This window comes from Pinus tabuliformis, chromosome Q (genome assembly GCF_031772625.1).
Source record: "Pinus tabuliformis cultivar Carrire ecotype Pingquan chromosome Q, CPIR1, whole genome shotgun sequence".
In the NCBI taxonomy this organism is placed as follows: Eukaryota; Viridiplantae; Streptophyta; class Pinopsida; order Pinales; family Pinaceae; genus Pinus; species Pinus tabuliformis.
In genome coordinates, this window is record NC_142296.1 from 1,133,285,529 (window position 1) to 1,133,301,723 (window position 16,195).

A 16,195-nucleotide genomic window follows, 5' to 3' on the forward strand; every position below is an offset into this window, starting at 1 on the left:
ATTCAACATGTGGAAGTGAGGTATTAGCTTCAAAATCAAGTCATTCCCATGGCTAATTTCTCTATTTTAGGGAAAACATCCCTTGCCCTTGGTAGATTGTGCCCTATAAAAGCCCTAGTTTTCCCTAGGCTTCAACTTGCGGCTTGCTGAAGGCTTCTTATTCCATAAATTGAAGGTACACATCTATTAGAAGCCTTTTATTGGCCTTGTGATCGTAGTTAGTCCCATTGACCTTACTTATTCTCAAGCCCTAGGTCACGTTGTGGCCTAATTAGGGCTTTTGGAGGATACATATTGCCTTGTGCGAGCTAAGCCCTATTTCTAAGAAGAGCAACCCGTTTTGGCTTATCCTTGTCACCTTTATCCCTAGTCCTTGTTAAATCCTTTAGGTGGCCTCATATAGGGAAGCCTCCCTAATGGTGGAAGTCCACAAAAGAGTAGGAGGTAGTGTTTGTGGTGACAGTGGGCCACACCTCATATTGTTGTCCCTTGGTATAACTCTTGTCTTGTGAGCTACCCTCCCAAGACCTGCTAGATTTTGAGGCAACAAGGCCCTCATTTGTATCAACATATCATTCATTCATATAATTATTCAATATATATTTATTTATCCTAAATGGATACTTTTATATTCCAAGTATTCTGGATTATTTAACTGTGAACCAGTTTTGGTTGTCACAGAGACTGTGCTTGCCGTCCTGAGATTCATATTGCAAATTTATGTAGAATAGTTCCTAGTTATCTGTTGTTTTGAATTAACTTGTAGAACACAATGTTTGTACTCCTCAATTTACCAAACATTGTTTTAGCTAATGCAGATTTGAAGTTTTTATAGTGGTTCCTAGACTTTCAGTTTGTAGTTGCAGGTTGCAATTCTTTCAGTGCAGATCTAAACTATCGGTTAAAAATTTAACATTCTCGACTATTAAAGCTTGTTCCTTCATTGCACAGTTCCCTAGACTAGAGTCCTTGGCAGTGGAGATGAAAAGAATGTTGAGACAGGGAGGCTTTCTTGTGAAAATTCCTAGATCTAACAATCTCAGGAATCCTACTGCAACCAGCTGAATCTACTTCACCTAGATTGTAAATTACATTACAAACTTATTTCAAATTTCTTCTTGAAATATTGAAGCAAATTACTGAAGTAGCCTACACCAAATTAAATATGATTCTGAAACATAGAAACTGAGCAAGGAAATACAAACACATAGGACATCGTTATTTTTGGACAAAAGTCCCCAGAAAAACCCAATGCGGGAAAACCGGTGCAACAACTCTGAGAGTTTATTATTATTAAGCAGTAGCAAATTCTGAATACATCTTTGAATACCTCACAGGGTTATTTAGTTATAGAGAGAAATACTGACAGAAGCTTTGTGAGTTTACCTCACACAATCACTGAGAAAAAGTCCCGGCTATTCCGGCTGCTGGATGAGGTGCCCCTGGCAAGCGCTTCGCTATCTCTGTGCTGCCTCTACGCTGTCCCAACAACAACCCTTTCAGGCATTGTGTCACCCAACTGAGGAATCGATCAGTAGCCCAGAGTCACTGCTCTCAGCCTCCCGGTCTCACACCCTAGCTTTCGACTGCTGAAACTGAGTCTCTGCTCTGATTTTCGACTTTCTCTCTCTCCCTTTGTGCTGCTTCTGCGTGGCCCTTCTGGCCCTGCGTCAGCCTTTGCATCAAGGCTACTGGATCACTCTTTGCTGATGATTCTCCGGCTGAGAATATCTCTCTCTAAAAGCTGCTATCTCTGCCCCTCAACTGCAAGAAATCTCCTGAATTAATTTTTCCTCCTGAGAACTTCTCACTTTAGAAAATCGATTTCTTGATCTCTTGGTGTTTTCCAAATGACCCTCAAGCCCCTTCTTATATCTTCCTGTTGGACAATCAACGACCTAAATTAAATCTTAATCAAAGGTTCAGACTGTTTTGGCTTGATCCGTGTGTTTTTCTAGAAGTTTCACCCTTGATTAGATTAATACCCATTAATATTTTAATTTTCCTAAGTTTAGACTTAAGAACCCATTAAAAATATTAGTTATTTTAATAAAATCGCTTTTGGGTGGAATTTCTGAAAACACTTTTTGGGTTCTTTGGAATACATGTGCCCAAGCCTCCATTCAAAATTTGAGGCTTAGAGCACATCCGATGCTACCCCAAATCAACATTTCTGTGTATTTTTTCCTTAATGTTTTTTTTTTTTTTTTTTTTTTTTTTCTGTGGTTCATGAACTCCAAAGATGAACGACCGCTATGTCTATGGAATATTTGTACCAGGCAGATCCACCCAAAGGGATCACTTCCTGTTGGCTCAACCATGGAGCTTGACCCCAAAGGTGTGGAGAGAATTGAACCAATGACCTCTCAATAGCAAAGGTGCTTTAATGATAGGGACTCGACCAATTGAGCTAACCCTTGGGGCTAATTTTTTCCTTAATGTGTTAGTCCACAGGCTGCCACTTTTATGGATTATTGTTTATTGCAGATTGCTTCAATTATTCTATCCAATTTTTGAATCCAAACCAATGTTGCACGAAGCGGGGACGAAACAACGACTTAGAAGCATCATTTTCCAAAAATCTAGGAAGCGATGTGTCTGCTATATATATATATATATTTTATATTTTTTTTGCATTTATACTCAAAACAAACATCCCAAATACCAAAGTAGTTGTAGAAGACATGAAAACATGCATATTTTTGCATAAATCAAGATAGATATGGCATCCACGATTCCATTGTAATTACTAGTATGTACATCAACCATCTATATTCTAGCAATTACAAACATACATAAATTTTTTTAGCATATTATAAAACATAAAACATTTAAGCATATTATAAAACATAAAACATAGAGCATATTATGATTTATCTAGCAAGTGGGCAACTGTGAACATTTGTCATGTCCAAAATTCAAATAATAATGTTTACAAAATATGTCACTTGGTCACCGCCAAGACAAAAAAGGTTCAAAATTCAAATTCACAAGCCTACAAGTCTAATGAGTAATCTATGACAAAAGTAGTAAATTGTGAATATATCTACTAATCTCTCCTCCTTCCACCACGAAGAGAACGTGGTGGCGGGCCTCCACGTGGTGGCAATGAAGAAGATGGTGCCTGTGGAAGTTGTGGCAGTGGCACTGAAACTGATGAAGAAGAACCCCTTGTTGTTGGTGTTGAACCATGGAACCTAGGAACCAAGGGACCAGATGGGGGTGGGGGTGGCATATCAACACGATCATCATCATCCTGGAATCACTCAAAAATTTCATGCAAAAAAAAAGCACTAGTTAACAAAAAAATTAAAAACATGAATTAGAGAAATGCTTTATAAGGAAAATTCATACCACAATGGACATACCTGGATAAGAGCATCCTCTAATTGCTGTAATCGCAACATTCCATCCTCCAAATTGGGCTCCTCTGGATTCTTGTCCCAAATCAACAAGTCTTTATTAGACTTTGTATCTTCATAGTAATGGGACAACAATCGCAAGTTGTAATGAACATAAACCAAGCTCTCTGCCCGGTCTAAACTCAACCTGTTCCTTTTAACACTGTGGATGAAGGAATAAGAGCTCCAACACCTCTCTGCAGAAGAAGTGTTTACCACCTGTGATAGCACCTGCAATGCCAAAGTCTGTAGAAGTGGATAGCCCCTCCATGCATGTTACACCACTCAAGAGAAGAACAAGTCTCTTGATCTCTAATTGCATGCATGCTCCCAAATGGACCAGTGTCTCAACTGTCTCCGTACCAATGTAGCCTCCTCCTCATCAGGGATTAATTTATTCAATGCAGCCATATATTTTTGTGAACCTCTTGATCTTGGTGTGGTTTTCTCCTGCTTCCTCCCCAAGTGCTGGTGTTGAAAGCCATGATGGATGATAGTATTTAGGTGTCAAAACATATGCTAATGCATGCAATGGAACATTTAGCATTTCCCATCGGTTTCCACCTCTGCACGAATATAATTGTACAAGTTGATATCTCTAGGCTCAACAATGTCTTTAATTTGCCCCAACATGCTATCCATTTGCTCATACACCTCCCCAATTACTGGTCGATCTGAATCTCCAAACTTGATCATGTAATAAATTGGTTTGGTGAATTGCAAAACATATTTAACTTGTGACCAAAAGTAAATGTCAAGAACAGTGTCCTTGACTACATTAGCACCATCTCTGTCAGTGTTAATTTCATCCCATGATTCAGCGCACACCAAATTAGTTAAAGCTTGTCTCACCTTCACTAGCCGCCTAAAGGTGAGGTAATAACTGGAAAATCTTGTCTTTGCAAGTTTAAGCAACTGCAACTTGGAGTAAGTGCCATAGAAGTAGTTTACCCTTGTTTGCCCTATGATGAATTTAATGAGTTGCTTCCTTCTCCTGTAAAGCTCAGTAATGCACCCACATTCTTTGTGCTTCACAATATCATGCATCAAAAGGTTCAATGTGTGAACTAGGCACCCAAACCAAAAGACGTGTGGATGAGTATGCTCAATAATTTTTCCTGCTGCCTTACAATTTGCTGCATTATCTATGATCACTTGAACCACATTATTCGGACCAACATCTTTGATTGATTGCAATAGGAGATCTGCAATGTTTTGTGCAGATGCACTGATGGAGGAGGAGTCATGACATGTAATAAATACTGCACCACTAGAAGAAACACCAAGAACATTTATCAAATGTTGGTTTCTAATATTTGGCCACCCATCTGATACAATGGATACCCCAGAATCTACCCACTCATTTGTAAAACGTGTCAAAGCTCTTTGAACCTTAGCTTTTTCTCTTTCTAATAACACTGTTCTAGCTTTCTCATAGTTGGGGGCCTTGTAGCCTTTTGGGGCTTCATTGATGGCCTTTACCATTTCATGCCAATAGGGAGAGCGAAGCACATTGAATGGTACCCTGCAAGCACAAAGAAAACGGACTATCTTTCCATCCACATCATCCCTCCCAACAACATTAAGGAAATCCCCTATTGTTCTTCTACCTCCAGAGCTTGCAGAAGTACCATGAGGAGATGAGCTACCAAATTTAGAGGTTGCACTTGATTCTGAATGAGTTTTTTGTTTCTTGTTTTTTTGTTGTGCAACCTCCTCTATTTGGTTGTATGTTCTTCTTTGTTCAGATGAAATGTTTGGGCAAATTTGTATCCCCACAGGACCCTTTTTATCATCACTGTCCAACACCCCACAAAGATGCCTCCTCACATGGGTATGTGAACCACTAAATGGTTTTCCTCCATGACAACCATGAGGGCACAAAAATTTGTAGCTTCCACCACCCTTTCCCCCTTCAAGTTTGGTCACATAGTTCCACAAGGGTGTTAATGCAGCTTTCCCCTCTGTTTCAGTTTCCCTTTCAGGTTCAATATCATCCCCTTCCTCTTCAAACCCTTCGTCCTCATCATACATTGGGTCACTCATATTGGGACCACTGTCCTCTTGTGCTTCTTCCCTTCTATTCCTACTCCCCCTTGCTATCATTAAAACCAAAAGTGGAATGATACATAGAAGCCAAAAGAACACCATCTTGGAATATGGATATAGGTGGTGGACAACCTGCAAGTAAAGCAGCAAGTAGAAACAATGGGAAAGAGTAGGAGAGGGAGGAGAAAAATACAAAAAAAATGTCAAAAAAATAAGGGAGTTTGGGGTTTGAACTTACCTCTTTAGCTCTTGTAGATGAAGTCCTCCAAGCTCCTCCTCCTCCTAGCTCCTCCTCTTTCACTCCTCCAAGCTCTATTCTCTTCTCCTCTCCTCTCCTCTCCTCTCTTCTCTTCTCCAACTGTCATAAACTCAAAGTGAGCAAATGAGGAATGAATGGGGGCTTTATTCCCTTCATTCTTCACCCTAACCTCACCCTAACCCAAGGTGGACCCACCCCCAATATGCAAACTCACCTAAAATAAAAAAAAAAATAAAAAAAAATGATTTTCTAAACAGCATGACGCACTTTCCGAAAGTGTGTACAGAACCGTACGATTCGCCCTCCGAAGCGCCATACGAAATGCGCTTCGGAGATTCCAAAACGCTTTTCAGAGGGACGCTTCCGGAATTTGCGCTTTAGGCATTAGATCTTGGGGGGGGACGTTTCCTGCAACATTGATCCCAACTCCATGTCCCAATCAAACAAGTGCCATTAGCAATGTTCTCTTCCTTAGTACCAACGAATATATATTTTTTTTAATTCTCCCTACTGTGACCTGGGTTTTTCTCACTACCTTATGCATGTATCTAACCCAGAGATGCTCTACTCCTTTTATGAATAAGGTGTTAGGACACAGGAGATAGAGCATACAGGTGTTTCCTTGGATGGACCTGATTAGGCAGATTATTTCTTTCCTTCTTTCCTGTCTGGTAGTGGTAGTAAGCGGTTGGTAGATACCTAGGATACATTTGAATCTTGATACCAGGTGGGTGAGACCACAGACCTCCTCCCAATCGTTGATTGGCAGACATGCCTCCATGAGGTTTTTGAGGGGTTCCCTTTCTTGAACCCGATTCCTTAATGCGAGATGAGTCTGTCATCATCGGGACTTGTCTGGCAGCCTTAAGTGTTAGGAGAGTCTCAGTTGATCGTTCCTGACTGCCTCCCGTGGTTTACAGTTAAATACTCTCGGCCCTAGATTCTTCCCCAAGGACATTATCAGAGTGTTTTGGTTCCTTCTATGGTTGATGGTTCTGTAGGGATGTCTTAATCCTCCTTCTTCACTTCCACCTATATATCTAATGGGGTTGTTGGGGCGTCCTCTCCACCACCCCCCACTTCCCCTCCCCAATATTCTGCACCTAGTTTAAGATTATGTCTATCCCTTTATCATCTTGTTTTTAGGTTATGTTTTTGGTTACTTTTCTCATTCAGTGATTTAGGTTATACTTTAGGTTTTAACTTGTAGGAGTTGGTTTGGCACTCCTATAGTTTGTTGTTAATGGATTGTACTTTTGAGTCTCGACCTAACCTTATTGGTCATTTTTGGACATTAATAAAACTATGTTATCCTATCTTATATAACTCAGCAAGAAATCCTCTTGGAATTGAGAGGATGAGCACTGAAAGATTGGAATGGACAGGGGAGTGAGGACAAGTTTTCTTTAAATTTAGTGCAGATGCATCTGAAGTGATTTTCTTTGACGAGGAGGCCATTCCAGTATTCTTTTTTTGAAGAATTCTATAGGGATAATATGGACTAATGAGAACATCATTACTGTAAAACTGCAATAAGTCTGTTAGTTCCAAGGCTTCTGTCTCTTTATGAATGTTTTGTTTTTGAATGTGGTTGTTGTCTCTTAATGCTTTTCTGTTAGAACTGTGCAGGTTTGATTTGTCTCTGAGCTTTAAGGAAGCAATTTTTGGAGTTGTGAAGGACATTGAAATAAATCGCCTGGAGACTTGTGGAATTTGCATGGGAAGTGGGGCAAGATCTGACACAAATGTTAAGACTTGTCAAGATTGTGGAGGCAAGGGTAATGTGAGGGAATCTCAGAGAACGCCATATGGAATGTATTCACAGGTAATCAATTTCAAGCATCATTAAATTGATGATATATGCAAACTGTCTGTCACATATAATTCACTGAAACAGACTGTTACATAACAAACTCCCCTTTACATTTTAATGTCATTTTTGATGAACTAATACTCAAATCATGGGTTTCACAACTATATGATAACAGTTCTCAATCATAACGCATATATAATCACTCTAGATAATTGTCTTTATGAGCCATATCTGTTCTAATCAGGGAATTGCACATTTTCTTATTTCATTATGTGTGATTTTGATATTCCTACTGTTGGCTGGATTGAACTCCAGTTTGTGTTTTAAACTTCATACCCAAGGCTTATTATCCTGTTAGTTTTTTACATAGACAGTTAAGGAGCAACTAGAATTCTCCTCTACAAATATTTTGGAGAGTTGGGATCCAGCGTGCTTGTGATTATCTTGAAACATCCTTTACTTTTTGCAGAAGGCTATGATAGCTACAGCAACTTTTGTATAGAAATAGTCATGCATGCCATGAAATAGAAGCGTGTAAAACCATCGGACATTGCAACTTTATCATCGTCAGTTCCTCTCTACATCTGCAGTTTAGAAGATTAATGAAGATAAATAGCCCTAAAATGTTAGCATATGAAATGACCAAGCAATGGTTGGTTAGACTGACAAGAAAAATAAAGGGTGGCGAAATAATTGAAAAAAACATGTACTATTATGTTTGTTCCTGAAGAAGATTGCTCGAGGGGTTGTTTACTGTACTATTCTACCGAGGCAGAAAAATAAGCCTACTGTAGTTCTACTAGTTCTCGCTATTTGTCAAGCTCGCTATATAAATTTGAGGTTAAATTTAAGCCCTATTCAAAAAGACGACAATTATTGCTAACTTGCTGGATAATGGATTAAGAACATTTACATGGAAGAACATCTACTTAAAAGATATGCAAGCTTATGGGAGTCATTTTTTGTAGATATTTACTGAAATGGGGATATGATAGAAGTCTTGTAAATGGATGTTTCCCAAGGAATGTCAAGTATTATGGTTGGGCTTGAATATACTACATGCACGCTACACACAAAGTTTGAAATGAACAAGGTTTACGTATTGAAGAATATCCAACATAAGAAGGACAAATAACTAAAATCCATATAAGACAAGTAATATCTATATAATGAATGAATATGAGATAGATAATAAGTTGATTATTACAATGGCATGTGATGATATACTTAATTGCATTGACTAGTCATGATGGTTGATGGGTCATGCCCTTTAGTTATGATGTGTCACTTTTTATTATATTTTTCATTATTTATTGTTGTTATTTATTTGATGCTTATTCATGTATTTATGTTCCTTATATTGCCTATTCCTTCAAATATGCTTTGTTGTCAAAGCATTCTAATGGAAAAGATTTATGTATTTGTTTTGGCCTGTAATTGCTTCTCATGATTCTCTATTCGTGAAGCTATGATGGTTGATGATACAATATATTATGAATTACTAAGCATTGAACAAAATTCTCTTATTGTGAAAGGGTTTGGCAACCCTAATTCGATCCTTTGTGACATTGCGTTTTTATAGGATTACCAATGTCAGCTTTTATTTTGAGACCCAATTTTATAGGCCTTAATATTCTTTGGAATATAGAAAATTGCTTTTGTTTAGAGTACCAGTGTTGAAAATATCAGTATCAACAAAATATTGGCGAGGGTCCAGAAAACATCTTATTGGCAATATCGGCGAAAATATCGGCAAATATCGGAAAGCATAAAAAATGCATAATATATTCATTTTTTTCTTCAGATTTTTAAACATATAAATAAATAACAACATGAAATAAACACATTGGCACATAAATATGAAGAAAGCATTGATTTTTTTCCACTGGGAAAATCCGTAATTTTCATTATATGGAAACTTATATATTGTAGATGCTTTACGCATATGCTGAGGTCACTATTCACAGTCTATCTTTTAGTTACAAAAAGGATTCTGAACATAAACATCTGATCAGATGTACCTCGCAGGGCAATCTGCTAGTGCTATATATACCGACTGTATACAAAAGCCTTTCGGCTTTACCTTACTGTTTCAAAATAATACATATTGCTTTGGTGATTACAAAAAACATCTCTGCCATAAACATGATATTCTCCAGATAATTTATTGTCCAGGTGCATTCTGATAACTCGGATCTATGTATGGTCGGTGGTAGTACTTGTACTCCTGTTGGCCTTGTACCTTTGTGATCTCCCATACTCCTCTGTCCATTAGCGTGGCCTCCTTGGATAGTTTGTCAGCACTTTCGTTATGTTCCCTGTAGATATGTGAACATGTGATGTTGTTAAAAGCTGCTTTGAGTTCAAAAACTTCATTTAATATAATGCTGAGTGTGTGGATGTGACAATCAGATATGCCGTTGAACCAATTTAAGATGATTTTTGAGTCCCCGAAAATATTTATGCAAGTGCAATGATGTCCCAATGCAAAATGTAGTAAATGACGAAGTGTGATGAGCTCGGCAAAGTTGTTCGTTCCAATTCCCAGTCCCGCTTTTACTTTGTAGTAATGATGCTCGTTTTTGTGTATGATAAATCTGCCCCCACAGCCCTGCCGGTTTGCGGCCCCATCAAAGAAAGCCCATGGTGTGTTTTGATCAATTCGGGGGGGTGGATGAGAGTGGCGCAGCTTAGGGGGCGGGGGTTCTGGTAATTCTCTAAATGCTGCAATAATTCCTGCCTCCACCATTGGCCAGTGTACAGGTTTATCATCGAATATAATACGATTTCTCACTTTCCATATGTGCCAGTTTACTAGAATTGGGAGATTGATGTTCTTCGATCCTTTGTGCCGCGACTCCCATTCTATCCAAGCCTTTGTCAGGTCTGTACCTTCCCAATTTCCAGAGTATGTAATGGTGTTTTTAAGAGCTGTCCACAGTTCTTGTATCTTCCTGCAACGCATAAAAAGGTGCTCTGTGGATTCGGTAGCTCCTTTGCATAGCACGCACCAGGTTGGTCCATATTGTGCTCTGTGCGTTAGATATTCGCCTGTGGGGACTTTGTTCCTCAGGATACACCAGAAGAAGAGTTTTGATCGCGGAGTTGCTGTGAGTTTCCATATGCTATGCCACCAGTTCGAGATGACCTCAGGTTTTTTGTGACTAATCAAAAGGATGTAGCCAGCCTTTGGAGTGTAATAACCACTATCAGCCTGGTTCCATATCAGTTCATCCGGCCCCTCTTTCTGATGTGAGATTCGATCAGGGCCTCTCTGTATATCTGCCATTCCTGATGCCATCTTTGTGGGAGATTTAATTGTTGTGTTGTCCTCCAGGTCTGATGAAAAATATTTGAGTTTTCTCCGTCTGCAATTTGGGCGATCACTTTGATATCACGTGCGAGTAGGTGTCCAACCAAATCTTGAGAAAGAATATGCCTTCCTCCGTTGCCAGTCCATGGGTCGATTCCGATCCTAGCCAGGGTACCGTCTCTGATTTTCCAAACCAAGTTGTCTCTGATCATGGGCAGTGAGAATAGTAATGCTTTCCATATAGATGATATCCCAACACGGTTCCAATGAGGGAGTCTAACCCATTCCAGTATGCCAAGGGGCCATATAAATTTGTGGTATGAGAGACGGGTCCATAAGCTCTGGCTAGTTAACAATGCCCAGCTCATTTTCGCTGCCAATGCTTGTGCAAAAAGTGGTAGATCTTTTAGTCCCCATCCTCCCCACTTTTTTGGGAGTGCTATCTTCGGCCATCCGATCCAGGCAAAGATAGGTTTGTCTTGATTTCCTGCCCAGAGATATTTGTTGCATAATTGCTGTAGGCGAGCCAGAATGTGTCTTGGTATCCATGCGAGAGCCATCCAGAAAATCGGAGTAGCTTCCAGCACGAATTTTATGAGTACTAATCGTCCTGCCCTGGATAGGTATCTCAACAGGATAGTCTTTTTTCCAATTTTGATACCAGCCAGACCCAGTCTGCAATATTCTGGCAAGTGGGCTTTAACTAGAAACCCAGATACTTTAGACCCCTGTCCAATGGATGAATGTTGTAAGGGAAAGCCTGCTGTGCTGTTTGAGATTCATTGACCGAGGTGCGGGCCAGAGTTATGGTAGATTTTCCTTGATTAACAATCATGCCTGTGGCCTGTGAGAAGAGCTGTAGTATGCGGGCAAATGTCAATGTATCTCTGATGCTACCATCCAATAGGATGAGTACGTCGTCCACGAACAGCAGGTGTGTGAGGAAGCACTCATCCGTGATCTTAAGGCCTCTGAGAGAACCTTCCCTTTTTGCTGAATTGATTAAGCGACTCAGTCCTTCCATGACCAATAGGAATAGAAGAGGTGATAGGGGGCAGCCCTGACGAAGCCCCCTTTCAGAGTGAAAAAAATGGGAAGCCGAGCCATTAATCAAGATGCTGAACGAGGGAGTAGAGATGCAAGCCATGATCCAGTTTATGAGAGGAAGAGGGAAGCCCAAATGAATAAGGATCATCTTAATGTATAGCCAGTTGACTCGGTCGAATGCTTTTGATAGGTAAATTTTCAGGAGAATGCATTTAAGATGTTTGGACCAGATGGAGTGCAGGGCTTCCCGGGCGGATCCTATGGCTTCATGTATCTGTCTATCTTCCAGGAAAGAAAATTGCTGAGGAGCAATGTGTTTTGAAAGAATGGGCTTGAGCCTGTTAGCAATGATCTTAGAGATAATCTTGTAAAGGACATTACACAGTGAAATGGGGCGAAAATCATCAAAAGAGGATGGGGAGTCAGATTTAGGGATGAGGGCAATGAAAGTAGAGTTTATAACATGATATAAGCACCCAGATGTTCTACTTTCCTCTATCACTCTGTGCAGATCTTGACCCAGTAGGTCAAAGAAGGCTAAATAGAATTCGATAGTCCAGCCGTCCGGCCCAGGGCTCTTGTCCTTCTTGAACCATTTGAGTGTGCTTTCCAGTTCCTCCATAGTGACCGGGGCCATAAGATCAGTCGATTCCTCCTCGGCTACAAATCTAGGGAAGTGAGTGGCCACATTAATGATCTCTGCCAAATTTGGACCTGGTGGACTTCTGTACAAAATTCTAAAATGAGATGTTCCAAGCTGGGAGAGTTTGTTGAACGAGTCTGCAAGGCCCCCTTCGGGTAGGGGGAGATTCCATATAGTGTAAGAAAGCATTGATATATATGATGTAAAATAAAAATGATACATCAAAGGCAATACCAAATCCTGTTGATCCATGATAATTGTCCACTCAAGGACTCAAATGTGGAGAACCAATACAAAATAACATCACATATATAAAAGTATCTCATCATCATGAGTTACATGCATCGAAACAAATAAAACTAGTAGCTATATATTTGAAATCAGTGCGCTCTCCCCCTTTTACGGGAAAACATGATGGGTTGTTTTCTAGGCCTACCCTTAGCAATAGAAGGCCTTGCCCCTGCACCTAATGTCAAATAATGAGTGCTAGGTATGGCGCTGTACCATCCTATATCTATAGTAGATGGTGTTGATGTTGATACTCCCACAATCTCCTCCTCCTCTTCCTCCTCCTCGCGCTGCTCCTCCCTTGAGTCCTCCTCCTCTTGCTGCGCCTATTCTAATGGATCCTCTGGTTTTAACCATGAAGGTGACTCTTCCAAGATGGGCATCTCAGACTCCACTCTCCACTGAGACAATACATCAATAATGTCTAAGGAAATGGCATCTGGATCCATTGGTGCTTCTATTTGCTTCACTCAAAGTCGGATATTGTAATACACACACTAAATCATTGAGGTGTGAGAACTCCAATCTGTAAGAGTGTCAAAAAAACTAATGAGTCTTGAGTCTTGACACGTGACGGTCATAAATTTAAAATTTAAAATTACAATAAATGTAATTGCTCAACTGAAGGTTGAAGCTCAATGTTATGCATGCGCTTTTTTGAGTGTATTTTCTCAAATACACTTCAATTGCGCTCACACCCTAAAGAGCTACATGTTTGACTTTGGATTCTTATGGCCAATTTCTGCAAATTTGGTGCCCTTGCACCATAGCTTCACTACCAAATATCTACAACAAAATAAAGAAATAAAAAATTAAAAAAACTTAAAACATAATTAAACTTTCAAATAAGTTACATAATTGAATTTTAAAAATCTAGAATTATAAATTGAAAATTCTAATGAGTGATGACTTGTCACTTATGTGGCATGAAGAGGGTCCTTTCCCTAATAACATCATCAAAGCCAAATAGGTCAACACAACCCCGATAACACTGTATCTCGCGATTGATTTTGCTACGAAGATCAGCATTAGGTACCATCCTTTGAATAGGAATGAAGCCCTTCCATCACCTCGCCATCAAAATCAAAGGCGCATTTGTATGAAAATACAGGGTTAAGGAAGAGTGCTGCTGAATGAATGGGTCGAAGAAGCATCCCTATCCACCGACTATCAATCACATCCCATAACATCACATGTCTATCAAGCTCAACAGAACCCTTGTTTGCATAATAAGAATGAATGGCTTCCTTGGCCCTATCCATGGCCTCATATAATTAAGCCATTGCAGGCTTGTTCCCATCTACCAATCTCAGAACCTTTACTACAAGTTCACTAACTGAGCACACTTCTTCTACTCCCTGCCAAAATGTGTCAGAGTACACCATTTTTGCAATGGCTCTCCCATCTTGTCTCCTGCTATATCTACAATCACGCCACTCATAAGAAACAAACATTTGTTTCAACTCAAACTGACATCGAAGTAAAAACTGAAGAGTAATATATTGATTTTTGTAGCATCATATGTGTTCTAGCCACGAAATTTTGTGGAGAGGCTAGAATACATGTATTCTCCAAAACCCATAAATCGTTTCTAGAAATTCCACCTAGAGACGACTTAATTAAAATAATTAACTTTTTTTAATGGTTCCTAAGTCTAAACTTAGGAAATTTGGTTAATTAAAGGGTATTAATTAAGTCATGGTGAGAATCTTCTAGAAGAAGACATGGATTGATTTCTAGTCAATCTTAGCCATCGATTATGTTTTAATTTTGGCCGTTGGTGCTCCAACAAAAGATTATAAGAAGTCGATGGGTAGATGGAGAATACATTAGAGAAGATACTCAGTTGCTCAAGAAGATTGATTTTCTTAGTGGCAAAAGTTTGACAAGAGAAAATCGATTTAGAGAGTGAGTTGCAGGTAGGAGAAATCTGGAAGGGGCAGCACAGAGGAGGGACATGAATCATTAGCAAAAGGGTAGGAGGCTCTCTTCGGGGTCAGAAAAACGCTGTGAAGTGTGAGAAATTCATCAGTAGATTTCTCTAAGTGATTCTTCCTTTATTTTGTCTATTCGTATCTTGTACATAAATTATTACTGAAGATTAATATAAGAAACCCTCATCTGCTACACAGGTTTTCCCACATTGGGTGTTTTCGGGGACAATTGTCCAAAAATAACTGTCATTGTGGTTATATTTGTGCTAGTATGTTTCTCGTATTTATTTTCTGCAGAATTCTATTTGTGAAGGCTGCAGTGTATGTATTTCGTTATTTGCTGTAGAAAATTGCAAATAATTTGTATAAGTAATTTAACAAATAGGAGAAATATTATCAGTTGCAACTTGCTGCAGTAGGATTTGGGATCACTGAATTTTCACATGGTATCAGAGTACTAGTTGCAAGAAGAGCTCAATTGCAGACGAAAGAAGGATTTCGAAAGCACTGGATAGGCAGTAATTCGAAACCCCAGAGAGGCTGGGTAGTCTAGTTACTAGGTGGGCAAATTTTCATGCAAAATTAATTCTGAGTGAGTTGATAGAGAATAAGATCTTCCGGATCGAGATTTGTCAGAGGTAGAGGGAGCAGCGCATCAGTTTCCATGTAGAGCAGGATGTGTATTTTTGCAGTTGCAAATTTAGTGTTGGGAAGGAAAAATAACATAGGAAATTATGGATAATCAAGAAGCCTCAGAATTATCTTCCAGATTGGTAGATGAATTTGTGTGTTTGTCAGGATCGACACCAACTGGTGTCTAGTATATTGATAGGGGAGCTTCAACTCACATGATTGGAGTAAGGGAATATTTCTTGAGTTATTAAGAGAAGCAAATGGACTTCCAGATCACTATAGGCAACAAAACTAAGTGTACTCCAGTAGGGAGATGTAACATAGAATTTTAGACGGAAGCTGGAACCAACACTATCACTACAAATGTGCTTCATGTGCCAGGATTGGGTATGAACCTAATTTCAATGTCCCAGTTGCAGGACAAGGGATACAATGTATACTTTGTGGGAAGGAAAGTATATGTCAAGCATCCCACCTAGAAGTGTTCGTTTGGGGTAGCATCGAATGTGCTTTAGCCATGAAAATTGGTGGAGAGGCTAAAGCACATGAGATCTCCAAGACCCAAAAATGGTTTGGACAGATTCTAACTAGTTTGGGAGATATTAAAATAATTAATATTTTTAATGGAGTTCCTAAGTCTAAACTTATGAAAAATAAGATATTAATGGGTATTAATATAAAATTCGGTTAGAAGGTTCCAAAAGTCATGGATCAAGCCAAATTTAATCTTAGTCGTTGATTAGAGATTTAATCTCGGTTGTTGAAGGACCAACGAAAAAAGTATAAGAAGAAGCTTGAGGGTTAGTTGGAAGATA

At 39.3% G+C, this 16,195-nt stretch overlaps 1 protein-coding gene across 2 annotated transcripts in view; it reads left to right on the forward strand.

The window, feature by feature from the left end:
• The window catches only part of LOC149223535 (uncharacterized), a 316,798-nt gene that overhangs the window by 106,226 nt on the left and 194,377 nt on the right, over positions 1 to 16,195 (forward strand). For both annotated transcript variants that reach the window (XM_089385863.1, XM_089385865.1), the window contains one exon: positions 7,339 to 7,534. In XM_089385863.1, coding sequence (XP_089241989.1) covers positions 7,339 to 7,534 — 196 coding nt within the window. The remainder of the gene's footprint in view (positions 1 to 7,338; positions 7,535 to 16,195) is intronic.